The sequence below is a fragment of the Bombina bombina genome, chromosome 6, assembly GCF_027579735.1.
Source record: "Bombina bombina isolate aBomBom1 chromosome 6, aBomBom1.pri, whole genome shotgun sequence".
NCBI lineage: Eukaryota > Metazoa > Chordata > Amphibia > Anura > Bombinatoridae > Bombina > Bombina bombina.
This window is the reverse complement of record NC_069504.1, coordinates 755,812,659-755,836,075: the sequence shown is the minus strand read 5'-3', so window position 1 is coordinate 755,836,075 and position 23,417 is coordinate 755,812,659. Positions and strand designations below refer to the sequence as shown.

The following is a 23,417-nucleotide window of genomic DNA, read 5'->3' as shown; positions in this document are numbered from 1 at the left end:
CTGTCCCTTTAATGAACTAGCAGATAAACCCTTTTCTAAACCTTCTTGTAGAAAAGACAATATCCTAGGAATCCTAACCTTACTCCAAGAGTAACCTTTGGATTCACACCAATATAGGTATTTACGCCATATCTTATGGTAAATCCTTCTGGTAACAGGTTTCCTAGCCTGTATTAAGGTATCAATAACTGACTCAGAAAACCCACGTCTTGATAAAATCAAGCGTTCAATTTCCAAGCAGTCAGCTTCAGAGAAGTTAGATTTTGATGTTTGAAGGGACCCTGTATCAGAAGGTCCTGTTTCAGAGGTAGAGACCAAGGTGGACAGGATGACATGTCCACCAGGTCTGCATACCAAGTCCTGCGTGGCCACGCAGGTGCTATTAGAATCACTGATGCTCTCTCTTGTTTGATTCTGGCAATCAATCGAGGAAGCAACGGGAAGGGTGGAAACACGTAAGCCATCCTGAAGTCCCAAGGTGCTGTCAGAGCATCTATCAGGACTGCTCCTGGATCCCTGGATCTGGACCCGTAACGAGGAAGCTTGGCGTTCTGTCGAGACGCCATGAGATCTATCTCTGGTTTGCCCCAACGTCGAAGTATTTGGGCAAAGACCTCCGGATGAAGTTCCCACTCCCCCGGATGAAAAGTCTGACGACTTAAGAAATCCGCCTCCCAGTTCTCCACTCCCGGGATGTGGATTGCTGACAGGTGGCAAGAGTGAGACTCTGCCCAGCGAATTATCTTTGATACTTCCATCATAGCTAGGGAGCTTCTTGTCCCTCCCTGATGGTTGATGTAAGCTACAGTCGTGATGTTGTCCGACTGAAACCTGATGAACTCCCGAGTTGTCAACTGGGGCCAAGCCAGGAGGGCATTGAGAACTGCTCTCAATTCCAGAATGTTTATTGGCAGGAGACTCTCCTCCTGACTCCATTGTCCCTGAGCCTTCAGAGAATTCCAGACGGCACCCCAACCTAGAAGGCTGGCGTCTGTTGTTACAATTGTCCAGTCTGGTCTGCTGAATGGCATCCCCCTGGACAGATGTGGCCGAGAAAGCCACCATAGAAGAGAATTTCTGGTCTCTTGATCCAGATTCAGAGAAGGGGATAAGTCTGAGTAATCCCCATTCCACTGACTTAGCATGCACAGTTGCAGTGGTCTGAGGTGTAAGCGTGCAAAGGGTACTATGTCCATTGCCGCTACCATTAAGCCGATTACCTCCATGCATTGAGCCACTGACGGGTGTTGAATGGAATGAAGGGTGCGGCAAGCACTTTGAAGTCTTGTTAGCCTGTCCTCTGTCAGGTAAATCTTCATTTCTACAGAATCTATAAGAGTCCCCAGGAAGGGAACTCTTGTGAGTGGAACGAGTGAACTTTTCTTTTCGTTCACCTTCCATCCATGTGACCTTAGAAATGACAGCACTAACTCTGTATGAGACTTGGCAGTTTGAAAGCTTGAAGCTTGTATCAGAATGTCGTCTAGGTATGGAGCTACCGAGATTCCCCGCGGTCTTAGTACCGCCAGAAGAGCACCCAGAACCTTTGTGAAGATTCTTGGAGCTGTAGCCAATCCGAATGGGAGAGCCACAAACTGGTAATGCCTGTCTAGGAAAGCAAACCTTAGGTACCGATAATGATCTTTGTGAATCGGTATGTGAAGGTAAGCATCTTTTAAATCTACAGTGGTCATGTACTGACCCTCTTGGATCATAGGTAAAATTGTCCGAATAGTCTCCATCTTGAACGATGGAACTCTTAGGAATTTGTTTAGGATCTTTAAGTCCAGGATTGGTCTGAAAGTTCCCTCTTTTTTGGGAACCACAAACAGATTTGAGTAAAACCCCTGTCCCTGTTCCGATCGTGGAACTGGATGGATTACTTCCATTAACAAGAGCTCTTGTACGCAGCGTAGAAACGCCTCTTTCTTTGTCTGGATTGTTGACAATCTTGACAGATGAAATCTCTCTCTTGGAGGAGAGTATTTGAAGTCCAGAAGGTATCCCTGAGATATTATCTCTAGCGCCCAGGGATCCTGAACATCTCTTGCCCAAGCCTGGGCGAAGAGAGAAAGTCTGCCCCCCACTAGATCCGATCCCGGATCGGGGGCCCTCAATTCATGCTGTTTTAGGGGCAGCAGCAGGTTTCCTAGTCTGCTTGCCCTTGTTCCAGGACTGGTTAGGTTTCCAGCCTTGTCTGTAGCGAGCAACAGCTCCTTCCTGTTTTGGTGCAGAGGAAGTTGATGCTGCTCCTGCTTTGAAATTACGAAAGGAACGAAAATTAGACTGTCTAGTCTTGGCTTTGGCTTTGTCCTGAGGCAGGGCATGGCCTTTACCTCCTGTAATGTCAGCGATAATCTCTTTCAACCCGGGCCCGAATAAGGTCTGCCCTTTGAAAGGTATATTAAGCAATTTAGACTTAGAAGTAACATCAGCTGACCAGGATTTTAGCCACAGCACCCTGCGTGCCTGAATGGCGAATCCTGAATTCTTCGCCGTAAGTTTAGTAAGATGTACTACGGCCTCCGAAATGAATGAATTAGCTAGTTTAAGGACTCTAAGCCTGTCCGTAATGTCGTCCAGAGTAGCTGAACCAATGTTCTCTTCCAGAGACTCAATCCAGAATGCCGCTGCAGCCGTGATCGGCGCAATGCATGCAAGGGGTTGCAATATAAAACCTTGTTGAACAAACATTTTCTTAAGGTAACCCTCTAATTTTTTATCCATTGGATCTGAAAAAGCACAGCTATCCTCCACCGGGATAGTGGTACGCTTAGCTAAGGTAGAAACTGCTCCCTCCACCTTAGGGACCGTTTGCCATAAGTCCCTTGTGGTGGCGTCTATTGGAAACATTTTTCTAAATATCGGAGGGGGTGAGAACGGCACACCGGGTCTATCCCACTCCTTAGTAACAATTTCAGTAAGTCTCTTAGGTATAGGAAAAACCTCAGTACTCGTCGGTACCGCAAAATATTTATCCAACCTACACATTTTCTCTGGTATTGCAACTGTGTTACAATCATTCAGAGCCGCTAACACCTCCCCTAGTAATACACGGAGGTTTTCCAGTTTAAATTTAAAATTTGAAATATCTGAATCCAGTCTGTTTGGATCAGAACCGTCACCCACAGAATGAAGTTCTCCGTCCTCATGTTCTGCCACCTGTGACGCAGTGTCTGACATGGCCCTAATATTATCAGCGCACTCTGTTCTCACCCCAGAGTGATCACGCTTACCTCTTAGTTCTGGTAATTTAGCCAAAACCTCAGTCATAACAGTAGCCATATCCTGTAATGTGATTTGTAATGGCCGCCCAGATGTACTCGGCGCTACAATATCACGCACCTCCCTCTGAGCGGGAGATGTAGGTACTGACACGTGAGGCGAGTTAGTCGGCATAACTCTCCCCTCGTTGTTTGGTGAAATTTGTTCAATTTGTACAGATTGACTTTTATTTAAAGTAGCATCAATACAGTTAGTACATAAATTTCTATTGGGCTCCACTTTAGCATTGCAACAAATGACACAGGTATCATCCTCTGAATCAGACATGTTTAACACACTAGCAAATAAACTTGCAACTTGGAAATACAATTCAATTAGAATAATATTAAAACGTACTGTGCCTTTAAGAAGCACAGAAGATCTATGACAGTTGAAAATTAATAAATTGAAACAGTTATAGCCTCAATCCTTGTAAATAACACAACTTTAGCAAAGGTTTAATCCCATTAGCAAAGATAACAAATTCTGAAAGCAGGAAACAAATTACAGAATAAACGTTTTTTATCTCAGTCAAACTATAATTCTCACAGCTCTGCTGAGAGAAATTACCTCCCTCAAAATAAGTTTTGAAGACCCCTGAGCTCTGTAGAGATGAACCGGATCATGCAGGGAATACAATGAGTTGCTGACTGAAATATTTGATGTGTAGTAAAAGCGCCAAAAAACGTCCCCTCCCCCTCACACACAGCAGTGAGGGAGAACAGAAACTGTCAGAAAACAGATTAAGCAACTGCCAAGTGGAAAAATAGTGCCCAAACATTTATTCACTCAGTACCTCAGTAAATGAAAACGATTTTACATTCCAGCAAAAACGTTAAACATAATCTCTAGTTATTAAACAGCTTTATGTATTTCTTACAGTGTAATTCTAGTGAAGTACCATTCCCCAGAATACTGAAGTGTAAAGTATACATACATGACATTATATCGGTATGGCAGGATTTTCTCATCAATTCCATTGTCAGAAAATAAAAACTGCTACATACCTCTATGCAGATTCATCTGCCCGCTGTCCCCTGATCTGAAGTTTACCTCTCCTCAGATGGCCGAGAAACAGCAATATGATCTTAACTACTCCGGCTAAAATCATAACAAAAACTCTGGTAGATTCTTCTTCAAACTCTGCCAGAGAGATAATAACACACTCCGGTGCTATTTTAAAATAACAAACTTTTGATTGAAGATATAAAGCTAAGTATAATCACCATAGTCCTCTCACACATCCTATCTAGTCGTTGGGTGCAAGAGAATGACTGGGAGTGACGTAGAGGGGAGGAGCTATATGCAGCTCTGCTGGGTGAATCCTCTTGCACTTCCTGTTGGGGAGGAGTAATATCCCAGAAGTAATGATGACCCGTGGACTGATCACACTTAACAGAAGAAAAGGTGTTATGGTCTGATGAAACCAAGGTTGAACTTTTTGGCAATAATTCCAAAAGATATGTTTGGCGCAAAAACAACACTGCATATCACCAAAAGAACACCATACCCACAGTCAAGCATGGTGGTGGTAGCACCATGCTGTGGGTCTGTTTTTCTTCAGCTGGAACTGGGGCCTTATTCAAGGTAGAGGGAATTATGAACAGTTCCAAATACCAGTCAATATTGGCACAAAACCTTCAGGCTTCTGCTAGAAAGCTGAACATGAAGAGGAACTTCATCTTTCAGCATGACAAACGACCCAAAGCATACATCCAAATCAACAAAGGAATGGCTTCACCAGAAGAAGATTAAAGGGACAGTAAACCTTAAAAAAAATGTTATATAATTCTGCACATAGTGCAGAATTATATAACATTACATTAGCCAAACATTTTAAATCATAATATTGCCTTTTTATTTTTTTAAAATATCGCCGTTTTACAGACCCGCTCTCTGGGCTCTGATGAGCGGGTCTGTTGTTTTTACTGAGCGCATCGGGCCAGCTGTATAGTCACAGCCCGGCCCGACCGTGCCATTAGACACAATGCAGCTCGATACATACACAATTTCTAGCTAAACTATATGATAAAAATGTTTGCAACAATATTATACATGCTCCTGAGCCTAACTCAGAATGCTCTAATGGAAACAGGCCCAGTTTCAAAAAGGATACAAAGTGAAATAGTTAAATTCGAAAATGTTATAAACTACATAAATTGACTTTTTTTCCCCTCAACTGTATACTGCATCACGCAAGCTGATTTTAATTTTCACTTCTAAATCCCTTTAAATTGTACATTTTTATGTTGCCGTTTCTTTTTGATGACCGAAACAAAGTATATGTTACATTTTTTATTTATGTCATACTTCATACATCAGTTATGACATACTTGTATGAAAGATAGCGTATCATTTACTAAAAAAATAAATTCCAATTTATTTCTATTATTTATTTTTTTAAATCATAAAATATAGCATTTAGGTTTTATGTCCCATTAAAGTGATGGTAAAAAAAACGCTAGGATTTACCATTACTAAAAATACACTGTAGTTTAATTGATCACTTATTAAAAAAAAGTTCTAAACTTGCCCTGTCTGTGCCACGGCAGCTCGCTAAAGTCAGAGCCTCTGGTTGCCCACAGCACAGCACTCTTTACAAATGAGGTGACGTTTCCACCTTTAAATCAATAGAAGTGATAGCATACAGAATACTGTCATAAGACACGCACGGCTATTGGTTTAGAAGTGGAAACGTCACCTCATTAAAAGAAGAGCCCAGTGCCGTGGGCCGCCGGAGGCTCTGATTTTAGCAAGCTGCCGCAGCACAGACAGAGTAGGTTTAGCACCCTTTTTTTACTAACTGATAAATTAAACTACAGCTCTAGGAAAGTAAACAAACACAAAAAGGAGCGCAAGGCAGATCTAAGTGTAGTAAAAATAGACACGTTTTTAATACCGTAAATATATAATTGTCTATTTTTACTACACTTAGATCTGCCTTGTGCTCCTCTTTGTGTTTGTTCCCTTTCCTAGAGCTTTTGTGTTTGCTAACCAGCGTATTAGCAATTATTAGAACAGCTGCAGGCACTTTGTGGACACTGTTTATACTTGCTGCAAGAGATTGATGTAACACTTTTGGTTGTATATATCTTTTTTTACTGGTGATAAAGGTAAAGATAAAGGTAGGTGCTGTATAAGAGTGTTGTTTAAATTATTAATCTAACATATTTGTACATATTAGACAAACATTTTAAAGATAATTTGGCATTACTGCGTTAGTGCTCCTAGTAGTAGCTGAGTATTTCTCTCTAACTACATTTTTTCTTTAGCTTTAATTTAAACTAAAGTTTATTTTTAGTGATGGTTAATCCTAGAGATTTTTAAACACTCATATTTACCATTACTTTACTTTAACTGTGTTGGTTATCCAAAACTGGGGAATGGGTAATAAATGTATTATGTATCTTTTTAAACAATTATAATTCTGGAGAAGACTGTCCCTTTAAGAAAAAAGGAAAAAAATCCCAACCATGCACACAGCTACATTGATGTCTACAAGATCTCAGAGACATATTTTGTTGGTCAAGTTCCTAACACAAGAGGCACAATATACAGCGGATAGTAGCACTTTGAGCCAATAAAAGACCTTTATTATATCATGACAGGGTCATACAGCCACATGACATGATTAAGGGCAAGACACCCAAAACATTGTTGTTTGACCTTATCAAGATATCAATAAAGGTCTATTTATTGGAACCAAGTGTTGGAGTTATATATTGGATTTAAGGTTTGGCAGTGTCTAACTATAGCATGCATATAGGGCGTCTTGTTTACCCATATTTCTCCACATTAAATCAATAACAAATGGTTTTTTTGGGGTTTTTTTTTTTTAATATAGACAGATAACACTTCCACAACTGACCTCCTTTCTCTGTGGGACCCTTCTCCACCACATTTTATCGCACTGTACACAGGCAAACTGTTTATCCTCAGAGGCAATATAGTTTTTAGATGCATTGTTAAACATTTTCAGGTTTTTCATCGTCAGGGGAAGAGCCTTTAGTTTCTCGGCCAAATCCTTGACAGGTAAGAAAGGGTTGAAAATTAATATACTAGGACCCCATCCCATGAAGCAATCTTCTCTTTATGTCACCCTGCAGGGGAGGGAACAGATTTCCTTTTTCATAGCCAACTCCTATTTGTTTTAACACGTTGAGGATTAAACATAAAATAATTATCCCTTTGTCCTTCTTGTTCATGTTATTACATCACACTTGTAATGGAACATGTACTCTTCATGTCCCATAGTTCCCTTTTGTATGTGCCTCAATGTCATCTAATGCAATTGAAGTGACAGTCTTTACACCACACAGCTCCCTTTTGTAGTGTTACCTGTAGCGTGCGTGGCAGACTACAAAGCCTTTAACTCCCTACTGCCAACATTACTTTATCACCCTTCAGTATGGTGGCATATTCTAGGACTCATAACTCCAACTATCTTTGTAACTGTACTACAGTTGTAGGGAGGGATACTAAGTACCAGAATTCCAGTTCATTCAGCACCAGGGTAAAGGTATGTGCACGCTGTTACACCAAAAAAGCCCAAAAGTTCATCAAATGTAACGATACAGCAGCACTGTAGTCATATGCAATTAATTGCAGCAAAGTGAAAGAAACTTAAATTATGCTTACCTGATCATTTTCTTTTCTTCAGATGGAAAGAGACCACAGCTGCATTACTTTTTGGAAATTAGAACCTGGCCACCAGGAGGAGGCAAAGACACCCCAGCCAAAGGCTCAAATACTCCTCCCACTTCCCTCATCCTGTCATTCTGCAGAGGAACAAGAAACAGTAGAAGAAAAATCATGGTAAACAGGTGCCAGAATAACAAAAATAACAGAAAAAATACGGGTGGGGAGCTGTGGACTCTTTCCATAAGAAGAAAAGAAAATGATCAGGTAAGCATAATTTAAGTTTTTCTTCATAAATGGAAAGAGTCCACAGCTGCATTCATTACTTTTGGGAAAACAATACCCAAGCTATAGAGGACACTGAATACAAAAATGAGAGGGTACAAGAGGCGGCCCATTCTGAGGGCACCAGGCCTGAAAAACCCTTACCAAATAAAATACTGCTTCGCCCGTAGCTGAAAACAACTTTGAAAAACAAAATGGAAAAGCCCAAGGACACTGACCCACAGATAGTCCACAGCCTTGCTAGAGACCGCAGGAACTAGACTTGACTGAGTCAACAGCCTCCAAGAGACACCGTCCCCAGCAGTCGGTCCCCAAACAACACACCCCTTACTAAAGAAAGGGAACAAACTACCGTAACCTCCACAAAGAAGAAAAGGCACAGAGAAAACATGATTGTACTTGTAAAGCGTGGCTAATACCCCTTAGATGACTCAAGGCGCTGCTCATTTTATCAACCTCGAAAGGAGGAAAGACTGAGTAGACCTCGCCGGGGATCGAATTTGCAACCCTCGGTTTGCTACAGTGCAGAGTAGCCACAGTGTATTAGTATGCTGAGCTAGCTTCCCGCTAGCATAAGGAACTCAAGAAAAAAAAAACTAAAAATGGCACGAGTCCTAAATAAAAACACAGAGCAAAAACCAGAGAAACCGAGTCAGGCTAACAGAGACCCAACCAGTCTCATAGAAACAAGGGGAGGCAACACCCATACCCCAGAAATACAGAAACTACGGGAACCAGTACACCGGATCATAAGTCTCCAGACATCCAAGAAAAATCGAAGACAAGAACTCCGGACCCGGGACCCAGAATCGTCCTAGAACGGAACGACACCCTCAGGGAACACAAGATACCCCGTCTGAAGCAATCAGACCTCACAGGAGATAAGAACTGGGAAACCCAGAGAACGGGTACAGGACTCACTCGTAATTAAGGCGCGCCAGACTATAACAAAAGGAACAACATACCTCCACAAGTCGCTCCCCCGGATGGCTGAACTGGACCAGGCAATCCCACGCCTGATGAGCCCCGGTTAACGAAACAAAGACAATATCGTAAGCACACTTCCGGGAGGTGCAGATGCGCCAGCGCCAAAGATATGGCCATGCGGAACAGTGTCGTAACCTCCAGTGGGAATAGGCCACACTCCCTAGAAAGGATAAGTAGTATTTGGGTTACCTGCATGGGTATTAAGAGTTGATGGTAGGGAACTTGTCTCGTGAGAAATAAAATCCCCAGAGACGGATGGCTCAGTGGGCACCTGATTCCCCGATCCCAAGGAACAGAGCACTCTAAAACGGCATTCGAAACATAACTGATGGGCATGTATCACCCGGGCCAATTCATATTCTTAGCAAGAAGTAGAGTCTTAATCAGAGACATCTGTCTCCAAGAATCCTGACTCCAAAACTGCCGCCTCCAGAGAACCAGACACCAGCGGACCAGGATTTCTCCACCGCCATGCAGTTAGGAAAACGGAAATGGGGTCACAAGGTAAACCGTGCAGTTCATGCAAAAGCGCGCCCAACCGAAAAGGTTGCGTCACTAGAAATAGGTCATTATGTTCCAAAATAGCCATGAGCCGAAGCAACACTACACAGTAGCAGACAGAATCTCATAACAAACATGATTATAAACCCCCCTATTCAATAATCCCCCTTAGGAAATATTAACCCTTGATTCCTAGATACAAAGAGGAGCCTCACTGAGACCCTATGTTAAAGTTATCCCCGAAAGGTTGTAGCCCCTCTCGGATAAACAGTTGAAATTACAATACATCCATGATGAAAGTAAAATGAAACAATCTTACCGGAATCTACGCTGTGGAACAGGAACACAGCCCTTCAAGTGTGACAGATAGTAGCGTCGCCTCTGCCATGGACTTGAGAGAAAAAAGCAGGCAGCGAAACTCGTCAACGCTGATTGCTTGTGGAGATGTTAATATGTGTCGGGATGGTTTTGCAGAAAGACTCTCCCTGCAGGCCTGACAGGACTACTTAAAACTCCAGTCCCATGCTGAAGAGTACTGCCCTCCATAAGAGACTATCGAAAACATCTGACACTTCTCTGCCAACCTCCTGGTATGAAAAGCAAAGAATTACTATGGGATGAGGGAAGTGGGAGGAGTATTTGAGTCTTTGGCTGGGGTGTCTTTGCCTCCTCCTGGTGGTCAGGTTCTAATTTCCCAAACGTAATGAATGCAGCTGTGGACTTGTCAGGAACATGTTTTCTTTACTAATTTTTGATGCATACTTCTCCTTTAAGAGGTTGAGTCACATGACTATTTATCCCTATTTAATCTGATCAGCCTTTGTAACCTTTGCTAGGTAATTTGAATTCTTGGATACGCATAGCACTTCCTGTACTCTCCTGGCTGTTTCCTGCTTCTCAGCAAATAGTTAAGCTAAGCTCTACGTGCTCTATCGGATACGTCTGGCACAACTCAAGACAAGCTCCTTACCCAGCTTGGTCACAGTGTTTCTGGATGCATCGGGACTGCGCTGAATCCTCAGAGTCTAACTGAGTTTCTGGTTACTCTCACACGCCGGAGCGTGTGACGTCATTACTTTCACCGACAGGCTTCCACACTGCAGGCTTGCAAATGGATCTCGTTCCATCTCTACGGTACTGTGCAAAATTCTAACCACAACCACTGATTGCTTATAACCTGTGCCAAGCCTTATTGACTGTTCCATGCTCCGCTTACCCTGCTTGTCAGTTTCAAGCCCTTTATTGAACTGTCTCTTACTCTGCTTATTCTGCTTGTCAGTTTCACTACTGAACTTTACTTTCCTGCTGCAGGCCTATTTTGCATACCATGTACGCTTTAACACTGAGCTTGTAATTGTTACCACAAATGCTATGCTAATACTGCTGCCAATGCTGAATGATACATAACACTATATTAACTTTCCCTATAATTCCTTTATGTGAACAAAAGTATAGGATCACTTGCACTGTGAATCTCAGGCTTACGATCTACAACCTGACCAACTACATTTAGTAGCAATTCTAGCATTCAGCAGTGTGCACATTCTCATTTTTGACATTTCTTTATTTTGTCATTAGACCCCCAGTCGTCTCCCTCAGTTCTATGAGCATAACTAGGGTATTAACTACATCATAATACCCAAGGTTTGGTGTGAGACTGAGTGGAGGATTAATATACACATATATACATATATCAGGGTAATTATGTTGTATCCTTACAGGACTCTTTCCATTTATGAAGAAAAGTACAACGTTTCGGTTCTACCGATTCACAATGATACAATTCACAATGAGTCATCTTAAACATCTTAAATAGCCTATTCATGACTCCTCCTACTATGACATAATCCAGGTAATTATAAAATAAAGCCCTTAAGGTGAAACTGACCTTACATTTACTGAAAAACACTGAAAGTGATTATAGAAACACACAGAAATCAATCTTAAGAATAAAATCATACGAACACAAAGAGATCCTAATCTTTATTCAATCCTAGGCGTCCCTTTGTTTCTAACTGACAAATCCAGAAAGCTTCCCTCTGTTTTTATCTCCTCTCTCTGTTGCCAGATATATATTCTATAATTTGGTACCTCAATTGGCTCACTGTGTGCCCAGCTTCTTTAAAATGGCAAGCTACTGGGGAATTGGAATTTTCAGTCCTAATATTGGACTTATGTTCTGTGATACGATCACAGACCCTCCTGGCCGTTTCCCCTACATATAATCTTGAACATGGACATGTTAAAATATAAATTACATACTCTGTATTGCATGTAAAAAAGCCTGATATTGAAAATTTCGGACCAGTGTGGGGGTGAAATAAATTAGTACCCTTAATAAGATTGTTGCAATTGCTACAGCCCAAACATGGTAAACAGCCATTACTTTTTGGACCTAGAAAGGTTTGTCTAGATTTTTTCTCAGAACCAATATCTGATTTTATTAATTGGTCTCCTAAATGCTGCCATGGGTGGTTTTTTAAAAATTCTACCATGTTCAAATTACTGTGTTTTAATACATCCCAATGTTTATTAATCAATTGTATAATCTTAGTACTCTGCTATATTAGGACACAAAAAGTAATCTGTCACCTTAGGGTCATGTTTTTTATTTATATTTATGTTCTTATTATTATGAACTTGTAATAGTTCATCATCAGAGAGCCCCAGGATACATTGTTTTTCAGTTTCAATTAGGTCATTTGGGTAACCCCTTTCTCTAAAGAGATTGGCCATTTCATTTAATCTAGTTATCAATCTGTCTTGTTTAGTTTACTATCCTAGGTACTCGAAGAAATTGACTTCTTGGTAATGAGTTCTTGAAGGGTAAAGGATGAGCACTCTCATAATGTAATACATTATTACGCTCTATACTCTTTTTGAAAAGATTTACTTAGAAGCCCTCATCATCTTTGTAAACTCTTGTATCCAGGAAATGTATACCTTCCTCACTATATTCCAGAGTGGATTTAATATGATTAGCAGCTCCATTTAATTGGACCACAAAATTCATAAGGGTTCCAACGTCACCCAAATACCAAAAATTATCATCAATGTAGCGCCATCAGGTAGCGCGCATTTTCATATACAAAAGGTTCCTCAAAGGAATTCATGTAAATATTAGCATAAGTTGGAGCGACGTTGGAACCCATCACAGTTCCCTATAACAGCAGAAAAAATTGATCTTGAAAGAGCAAATAATTACAGTATAAAATTATTTCCAATAGGTGTAATTTCAAGTCACATTCTTGTTACATGCAATACAGAGTATGTAATTTATATTTTAACATGTCCATGTTCCAGATTATATGGTGGGAAAATGACCAGGGGGGTCCGTGATCGCATCATGGAACATAAGTCCAATATTAGGACTGAAAATTCCGATTCCCCAGTAACTTGCCATTTTAAAGAAGCTGGACACACAGTCAGCCAATTGAGGTACCAAATTATAGAATATATATTTGTAGACAGACGGAGGTGGGGGTGTAATGTCCTTATATAGCAAACATTAACTCTTTATATGAATGATGCACTTGCAACTTCTAAATGTAACTGGCACTTTATTCACTGGATGACATAACAATGTGCTCCTGTAGATTTGCACACAGTAATATGGATAGATACACATATATATAGTCCTTTATAATGAATGGCTGCTGCACTCCTTATATTAGCAGTCCTGTACACTGTGTATGCAGCACTATAGTAATCCAGGGAAACTTATAACTGTATAACTGTTAACTGTATAACTGCAATATAACTTATAATGTGTAACTGACAGTTCTTACTCTTCCTGACTGGCTGATGCTGTATCCTCTGCAGTGATCTGTAGCTGACATTACATTTATTAGTATCAGCAATTGTCAGAGCCTCAGGTTCAGTCCTTGTACTTTATAACTGCATCACAAACTGTCACAAGATGGCTTCTCTGAACTGTTCTGATTCTAAGCACAGCCCACTTGATGACATCATCTTTGTATGGAAGCCTCAATGTGCCATCTGACCAAACCAGGAAGTAAGCACAACACTACATCTCCTTTCCTACTTATTTATTTTTTATTTTTTTAATAAACTTAACTGCACAACAACAACCGTAAGATAAATCAGTCTTCTCCAGCATCCTCTTGTATTGTGGACGTGAAAGCTGCTTCTTGTTTCTTACGTTGACGAAAGTTTCTCTGATATGTTGCATGTTGTCTCCGGCGAGTGTCTCTGAGATTAACTTCAGGAGACCAACGAACAACAGGTGCTCATTGCCTGGGAGTACGAGCATGACTATTGTGGTCCTGGATAGAATTTCCTGACTCATCATTACAAGGTTCTTCTACTGAGGCTGGTATTTCTGAGTCATATTCTGTAGTTGAGTCAGAGCCTTTGTTTGGATCATGCCAAACAACACCCCAGATATCAAAGTCATTGTCTGATTGCATTTTTATGTGATGGTCCTCACCAGCCTGTTCTCTCCTCTCTAGCCGTGGTCGTAGTTGGCTCACATGGCAGCGACACACACCTGATTGAGTGGTTATCACATACATCTTTGGGCCCTCAACCTGGGCAACAACACCTGGTGCCCATTTTTCCTCTGTATGGTACACCCTATACCAAACCAAGTCTCCTTCTGTATAGGTCCGTGAAGGTTTTCCCACTCTCATTTTATCTTGCATGATGCAGACTGTTTCTGCTACATCTGGTGTGATTAAATCCAGCTTTGTACGGATCTTCCTGCCAAACAATAGTTGAGCTGGGGCAACTCCCGTGGTGGGGTGTTGAGTAACCCTATATTGTTGCAAAAATTGTAAAATGTTTTTAGTATTAACCTGCTTCTCTGCTTTTAGCGCTTTCAGTGCCCTTTTAAAGGTTTGGACAAATCTCTCTGCTTGCCCGTTGGTGGCTGGGTGATATGGTGCCGTCCGATGATGGTGAATTCCATTCGTATGTAAAAAATTCTGGAAGTCTTGTGACACAAACTGGGGACCATTGTCTGTGACCAGTTTTCTTGGCAACCCAAATACTGAAAACAGTCTTTCTAATGCTGATATGACTTCAGTAGTTGTAGTCCTTGTCATTGGAATTACTTCTGGCCACTTAGAGTGTGCATCAATTATGATTAAGTATGAGATTCCATCAATAGGACCGGCAAAGTCCAAATGTAGTCTCTCCCAAGGAGTAGTAGGCCAGTCCCATGGTTGTACAGCTCCTCGTGGAATCTGTCCATGAGCTTGAACACACCCTTTGCATGCCATAACATCGCTCTCAATGTCCTTATCAATGGCCGGCCACCAAACATGACCCCTAGCCTTCTGTTTCATTCTGACAATGCCTGGAGTTTTAACGTAGCATGCCGTAGCCCATTAGGAACCAGAACTCTCTCACCCCATAAAATACATCCATTTCTGAGTGTGAGTTCTTTCGCTCGTAGTATGTATGCTCGCTGCACATCACAGCCAGTTCTTGGCCAGCCATCTCTCAAATACTTTGCTAGAAGTTGTAATTCAGTATCACAAGCTGTCTCCTTTGCAATTTGTTTGGCATGTACTATACCCGTAAAACACACACTTGGAAGGCTTTCTTGAACAACTGGTAAGGAATTCATTAGTGGAAGCCTGGACATGGCATCAGCATTGTCATGGAAATCATGGGCCCGGTATTTGATGGAGTAATTATATGCTCCCAAAGTTAGAGCATACCTTTGCAATCTAGCCGCTGTAGTGGTTGAAATTCCTTTCCTTGGATTAAAGATGGCTTATGGTCAGTTAAAAGAGTAAATTGTCTACCATATATATAGTTATGGAACTTCTTAACAGCCCATACAATGGCCAATGCTTCCTTGACTAATTGGGAATAGTTCTTCTCTGCCGTCGTTAGAGAACGGGAAGCAAAGGCTACCGGTCGGTCTGTCCCATCTGGCATTGTGTGTGACAATACAGCCCCTAAACCATAAGGCGAAGCATCACATGATATCATGAGTGGTTTCTGAAGATCATAGTGCATTAACATGCGGGAACACAGGAGTAGGTTCTTGGATTCCTGGAAAACTTTATTGCATTCACTGCTCCACAACCAGGGTCGATTTGTCTCAAGAAGCTGATGTAGTGGGTGTAACGTATGGGCTAGCTGGGGAAGAAAACAGTGGTAATAGTTAAGGAGACCAAGGTATGATCGAAGTTGTGATGCATTCTGTGGTATAGGAGCTTCTTGCAAGGCCTTGACTTTGTCATCAGCAGTGTGTAGACCATGACAATCTATAACATGGCCACAGAATTCTAATTTGTCACGCATGAAAGCATACTTCTCCAAGTTGACCTTCAACCCGTAGGTCATTAGCCGCTGCAGTACCCTCTCTACATTGTGTCGATGTTCTTCCTTCGTCCTGCCCGTGATTAACATGTCATCTAAAAGGCATTGGACATAGGGTAGTCCATTTAACAGTTCTTCCATGGTGCGTTGCCAGATGGCTGGTGCAGGAGCAATGCCAAAGACCATACGATTATATTGAAATAAACCATGGTGAGTATTGATGGTGAGTAACCTGCGGGAATCTGGATGTACTTCAAGTTGAAGGTAAGCATTTTTTAAATCAATCTTTGTGAAATGTTGTCCCCCAGCTAAGTTAGTAAAAATCTCTTTTGTTCTGGGTAATGGATACTTATCCACTGCTAACTGTTCATTCAACACCATCCTAAAGTCTCCACATATTCGGATCTGTCCATCTTTCTTTCTTACCGGTACAATAGGAGATGCCCACTCACTACGATGCACTGGGGTTATAATCTTTAACTCTTCTAACCTCCTCAGTTCAGCATCAACTCCTGCCCTTAAAGCGAATGGCACAGTTCGTGCTTTGAAAAACTTTGGCCTTGCTCCAGGTTTTAACTGTAACCGTACCCTTTTGTTCGTAACGTTTCCCAGAACATTTTCAAACACCGGGGCATATTTGGTCTTAATGTTCTGAATCCACTGGGCACGATCAACTCCAATATGATGAACTTCACTGTTTTTGAGGCTCTCAGGCATGCCAAGGGCCCGTATCCAGTCCCTTCCATAAAGAGGTGGGCCACCTGATTTTAGTATATATAGTGTAAGATTGGCAGTTTTACTGTTTGTACACACAGATACAGATGCACACCCCAGTGGCGTCAAAACTTCTCTGGAGTATGTTTGTAGCTTCAAGGTAGTGGGCTGCAGCAATACTGGAATTTTCAGCTGTTTCCAATCTTTAATTGTCATAACTGAAACTGCAGCCCCAGTATCTAAGTCCATGGTCAAATTTTTTCCTTCAATATTAACATGAACGGTCAAAGGCTCAGACCCTGCTGTCATGGTGTATACAGTCAAACTCTGAACAGTCATTTCCTCTTCTGAATCTGATGTGGCTCCCTTATAAGCCATGTGGTAATTTCCCCTCTTATGAGTTTTGCTTGAGACACTCTGCTGAGATCCTCTGCAAGCCTTCTTTAAGTGTCCTATTTTACCACAGCCATGACAACGAGCATTTTTAAATCTGCATTCAGAAGCTACATGATTCTGTGCTCCACATCTGTAACAGTTAATAGGCGATGCTGCTTTTGCTGAATATTTACTGGCTGGTTTAGTCTGTTGCTTCACATTAGAGAAAAATACCTGTTCTTCCTTAGTGTGAGAATGCGTCTGCAGTAAACTAGTGTCTCGTGTGGCCTGTTCCAAAACAGAAGAAATCTCTAGTGCTTTATGGAAGGTCAGGCTCTCCTTTGTCAAAAGTCGCCTTTGAATAGATTCTGTACTGATACCCATAACAAACTGATCTCTAAGGGCAATATTCAGATACTCCCCAAAAGCACAGGTGCTGGCCAATTTCTTTAAACTGATTGCAAATGTAGATACAGTCTCTTGTACCCCTTGGCGCCTGCTATAAAACTTGAACCGTTCAGCAATCTCTAATGTCCGTGGTTGGAAATGTTGTGTTAAGATCTGTATTATTTCAGACAAAGACTTGGTGGCTGGCTTTTCTGGGTGTAGCAGATCTTTTAGAATCTCATATGTTTTAGCACCAATAGTTGTCAGACAGACAGCAACAGACTTAGTATCTCCAATGTCATTGGCAAGTAAATACTGCTGTAGTCTTTCAGTCCAGGAAACCCAGTTATCTGTGTCAGGGTCAAATTCTTTCAATGCTCCAAATACAGCCATTATAGCGTGAGTTTGTGGTAGTATACTCGTCGCCAGATGTAATGTCCTTATATAGCAAACATTAACTCTTTATATGAATGATGCACTTGCAACTTGTAAATGTAACTGGCACTTTATTCACTGAATGACATAACAAGGTGCTCCTGTAGATTTGCACACAGTAATATGGATAGATACACATATATATATAGTCCTTTATAATGAATGGCTGCTGCACTCCTTATATTAGCAGTCCTGTACACTGTGTATGCAGCACTATAGTAATCCAGGGAAACTTATAACTCTATAACTGTTAACTGTATAACTGCAATATAACTTATAATGTGTAACTGACAGTTCTTACTCTTCCTGACTGGCTGATGCTGTATCCTCTGCAGTGATCTGTAGCTGACATTACATTTATTAGTATCAGCAATTGTCAGAGCCTCAGGTTCAGTCCTTGTACTTTATAACTGCATCACAAACTGTCACAAGATGGCTTCTCTGAACTGCTCTGATTCTAAGCACAGCCCACTTGATGACATCATCTTTGTATGGAAGCCTCAATGTGCCATCTGACCAAACCAGGAAGTAAGCACAACACTAGAGGGGGCAACAGAGAGAGGAGATAAAAACAGAGGGAACAGAGAGGAAAAAACAGGCGCACAAGGCACGATTCAAGTGTAGAGGTTTTATTACAATGTAACACACGCACAAGTAAAAATGCACTTACTAGAAATAAGCAAATAATCTGCATTAGATAAAAGCTCCTGGAATCTGCAGCTTCTGTTGCATCAGCACAGATGGTCCACCTCCTCACAACTCTAGTCAGACAATTCAGGTAGTGGTAATCCGGATCCTCAACCTGAGTGTTTGACCGGCCTGTGCATACAGTTTGTTCTGCTCTCCCAGAGTTATAGTAGCTTGTGATAGCTGGCCTGATGCATTTCCCCCGACTTCGGTCGGGCTTAGCCTTTGAAAAAGCCCAACCGAAGTCTGGGGAAACTCATCAGGCCAGCTATCACAAGCTACTATAACTCTGGGAGAGCAGAACAAACTGTATGCACAGGCCGGTCAAACGCTCAGGTTGAGGATCCGGATTACCACTACCTGAATTGTCTGACTTGTGAGGAGGTGGACCATCTGTGCCGATGCAACAGAAGCTGCAGATTCCAGGAGCTTTTATCTAATGCAGATTATTTGCTTATTTCTAGTAAGTGCATTTTTACTTGTGCGTGTGTTACATTGTAATAAAACTTCTACACTTGAATCGTGCCTTGTGCGCCTGTTTTTTCCTCTCTGTTCTATGTAACTATGTTTGAGCCAAGACCGGTGGAATTACTGGCTGGAACAAGGCTGCACTACAGAGGCACCAAGATTGGAACAAAATCCATACCAGCGAAACCTGTTGGGAGTATCCTACAACTAAGGAACAATCATATAAGATACCAGCTGCAAGATTTGAATCACTGAAAGTATTTTACAAGGTACTGTGGTCTGGTCTTTCTGGTATCTCTATTATGAGATTTGAACGTTTTATGGACATACTTTTATAACAGACCAACCTTATTAGGACTGTGAATCAATTATTAAGTGTTTTTCCCTTGTATTTCTCTAGGTGCGTTTGGAAAATTTGTATATATTTTTTCCATACAATATCCACAAAAGTGTTTTATATAGAAAATTTCTGTTGCACACAATTTTTTATAACATTTTAAATCTTTGTCCTGTTTTAAGAATTTTTTGGGTTATTTTATTGGAATCCTATCTTTATACATATAGAGGTTCTCACAAATAGTTTACAATATCACAATATCAAAAAAATATATATCCCGTATATTGTATAAAATTAAGATATTAGTTTTATCATTCTTTATGGTCAGTACATAAGCACATAAAAAATTTTTGTAGTAATTTTTCTTAAAAACAGAGGGAAGCTTTCTGGATTTATCAGTTAGAAACAAAGGGACGCCAAGGAATGAATAAAGATTGGGATCTCTCTGTGTTCGTATGATTTTATTCTTAATGATTTCTGTGTGTTTCTATAATCACTTTCAGTGTTTTTCAGTAAATGTAAGGTCAGTTTCACCTTAAGGGCTTTATTTTATAATTACCTGGATTATGTCATAGTAGGAGGAGTCATAAATAGGCTATTTAACATGACTTATTGACTCATTGTGAATTGTTACATACATGATTAAGAATCGGTAGATCCGAAATGTTGTACTTTTTACACTTTGCTGCAATAAATTGCATATGACTACAGTGCTGCTGTATCTTATTATATGAGATACTAAGTACAACAGCAACCTTCTGTGATACCCCCGCATTAAAAGAATCAGATTCTAAGTACTCTGGCTCCTGCATATCTTGCTGTCATAGAGACAGTCTTCATGCTCTGTAACTCTGTAAGTCATTCTGCAACAAGAGTAATATGTATGATAAACCAGTTAAGCATTTTTTGTGATACCCTGCCTAGGCACTGATAAGTTTGCTGCTCTTCAACCCACAATTTATGACATATTTTCCTTATAACACATATCACAACATAGCAGTAATAAACCATTTCAGACAAACCTGTGTAGACCAACAATTAACTCACATATAGAGAAGTGAGTAACACATTCCAGACAATCGCATAATGGGAAGTAAAAAATTCTAACTCATTTGAGGCAGACATACATAAAGCACTATAAACCGGTTCTAAGAAGCAACATATGCTGTGCTAAAACATTACAAGCAGCTATATACAGAGCAGTCATTAACAACTTCAAGCAGCTACATAGAGAGCTATATTAAAATACTTAACGGCAGACCCCACAATAAGATTTCAAAAAACAATACAAACAAAAACACAATAACTCATTTTTTTTTTACTAATGTGAGAGGGAGACATAATTCCTCTGTTTGCCCCTGAGAAGCTGCCACAGTCCCATCCATCTAGCAAATGCGTTTTTGTGTGCTAAAAAGTATTAAAAAATCTGCACCAGGTTTGAAATACTATTCTCAATTGATCATAATTTGCGAATTGTAGAGGCTAATGTAAAATGTGTCTATTGCATGGATCTCTTAACTTACCAACTTGTTAAACAACCTTTACTAATTTAACAGATTTCACAGAATAAGGTAAATTGTCTATTAAATAAAAAATAAAATGTTAATTACCTTTATATCTTTGTTGTTCATTAGATCCTGGAGAATAATATAAATATAGTTATTTTAGTAGAGATCATAATACAACTTATTCTAACAACCAGCATTGGTAATGACTTAAAAAATACTTATAAAAAAAGAATACTATAAAAACTTTACCTTGGACACTTCGTCATCCTCCTTTATTTTGTTGATAACATTCTGAACAGAGAAAAAGAGAATTTAAGACTTAAATGTAATTTAGAAACATATGGCTTGATAGAAAGATTGGTAGATAAATGGCATAGCCGTTCAGCAGAACTATATGTAAATTATTAAAAGTAAGGCTATTGTTCCTAAATTTTTCCTAAATATATAATAAAAATGAGTATAAAAGCTGGCTAAATGTACATTTTGGCCTAGATAAAAAGTGGCGTGCTATTTTTAGCGCTGGCGCGATATTGTAATATCAAGCCCGAGTTAACTTGCTTGCGTATAACAAGTTGAAAGTAAACACGACCGCACAAGAGCTCGTCAGGTTAGCGTGACTGAAGTCCTCGGTAAAGAGTTAGGCAAAATAAAGAGTTGCATCAAGCACAACATAAATACAATAAAATAAAGTGTTATGCTCATATATACAATATCTAATAAATATCATTCATAGAAATATAAAAAAGGTATAACTGTTAAAAGGTATATGGACAAGGTGTTTGAATTATGTATATATGTGTAGACATGTGTATTTGTTTATATGTGTGTATATATACACACATATAAACAAGTTTACAAATATATATATATATATATATATATATATACATATGTACTGTATATATATATATATATATATATATATATATATACATACACACACAATTTGGAACCCTTCCAATTTAAATAATATTTATTGAATATTCATATGAATTATGGTTTTTACTGTATTTTAACTGTAAAATTACATTCCAATGTTCTTTACTTAGGAGAAAATGTTCTTTGTATTTCTAAAGATTTGTTACTTTATATAGCTGTATATATAATGGAACCTTCCTGGGCCTGTGAGTTGGACCGTTCCGTGTGTAGGTCAAGTGCGGACAACCTCCGCCGATGTTCCTGGGCAGGCAGAAAATATATATTTTGAAAATCGTGTCCCAGATGGAACAAGATATTTCAAAAGACCTTGGCGCTGCAACAAAATGCGGCTAAAACTAGTGATTGGATAAACTGTGACATAGGTCAAGATACATAAAGTATAAAATCTTTGGCCTCAGTAATGAGAATACGTAATTTAAAAGATACAATGTAAAGATACAGTCCTTTAGCTGTGGAAGAGGAGCATACTATGGTGGGCAGTCCTTCAGTCATGGAAGAGGGGCATACAAGTCAGGGCCAGAGGCAGATGTTGGTGGTAGGAGACTCTATTATATGGAAGGTTGATAGGGTAATTTGTCATCCAGACCCTTTACATAGAACAGTTTGCTGTCTTCCAGGGGCTCGTGTTAGGCATATTGTGGAGCGTATTGATAGATTGTTAGAGGGATGTGGGTCTGATCCTGCAGTCATGGTGCATATTGGGACTAATGAAGAAATCAGTGGGAGATGGAGAGTCCTAAAAAATGACTTCAGGGAGTTAGGTAGCAAGCTTAAAGCAAGGACCTCCAAAGTAATATTTTCTGAGATATTACCAGTGCCGTGTGTTAACTCAGTAAGGCAGAAGGAGCTAAGGTCTGTTAATTCATGGCTAAAAACATGGTGTAAAAATGAGGGGTTTGACTTTTTAGAACACTGGGCTGATTTTTCACTAGGGTACAAATTGTACAGTAAGGATGGATTGCACCTGAATGACATGGGTGCAGGTGTGTTGGGGGAAAGGATGGTAGCACGTTTAGAGAACCTTTTAAACTAGGCAAAGGGGGGGAGGGTCAATTAGAACAAAATAGAACAGAGAGATCAGTGTCTGAATATGTCACTCCCTTAATATCTCAAGGAAGGGATGACTTAAGAAATGTCACATTAGAAAGTATAGAGGAAAGTACACCAAGTAGCAGCAGAAAGCACATGAAAATTAAATGTATGACAACAAATGCAAGAAGCATGACAGGTAAAATGGGGGAGCTGACGCTCTTAGTTGCAGAAGAGGACTATGATGTTATCAGTATAACTGAAACTTGGTGGGATGATTCACATGACTGGGCAGTTAACTTAGAGGGGTATACATTATTTAGGAGGGACAGGAATAATAAAAGGGGTGGAGGAATCTGCATGTATATTAAACCTGACCTTAAACCTACAATAAGGGAAGATATTTATGATACAAGTGACAATGTAGAGACCCTGTGGGTTGAAATAAAGAGTGGGGGGAAAAATCCTAAAAAAATATTACTAGGAACATGCTACAAGCCTCCCAACATTAGTGACCCGGAGGAAACTCAACTACTTATCCAAATAGGTAAGGCTGCTAATAACAG

At 40.2% G+C, this 23,417-nt stretch overlaps 1 protein-coding gene across 2 annotated transcripts in view; it reads right to left on the bottom strand.

The window, feature by feature from the left end:
• Window positions 1–23,417, bottom strand: part of SHFL (shiftless antiviral inhibitor of ribosomal frameshifting) — a 571,473-nt gene that overhangs the window by 296,310 nt on the left and 251,746 nt on the right. The window contains exons 4-6 of one of the 2 annotated variants that reach the window (XM_053718031.1): window positions 21,133–21,174; window positions 20,986–21,012; window positions 7,133–7,288 (exon numbers count right to left, since the gene is read on the bottom strand). In XM_053718031.1, the coding sequence (XP_053574006.1) occupies window positions 7,133–7,288; window positions 20,986–21,012; window positions 21,133–21,174 (225 nt within the window). The remainder of the gene's footprint in view (window positions 1–7,132; window positions 7,289–20,985; window positions 21,013–21,132; window positions 21,175–23,417) is intronic. The other variant, XM_053718032.1, reaches the window with a different exon arrangement.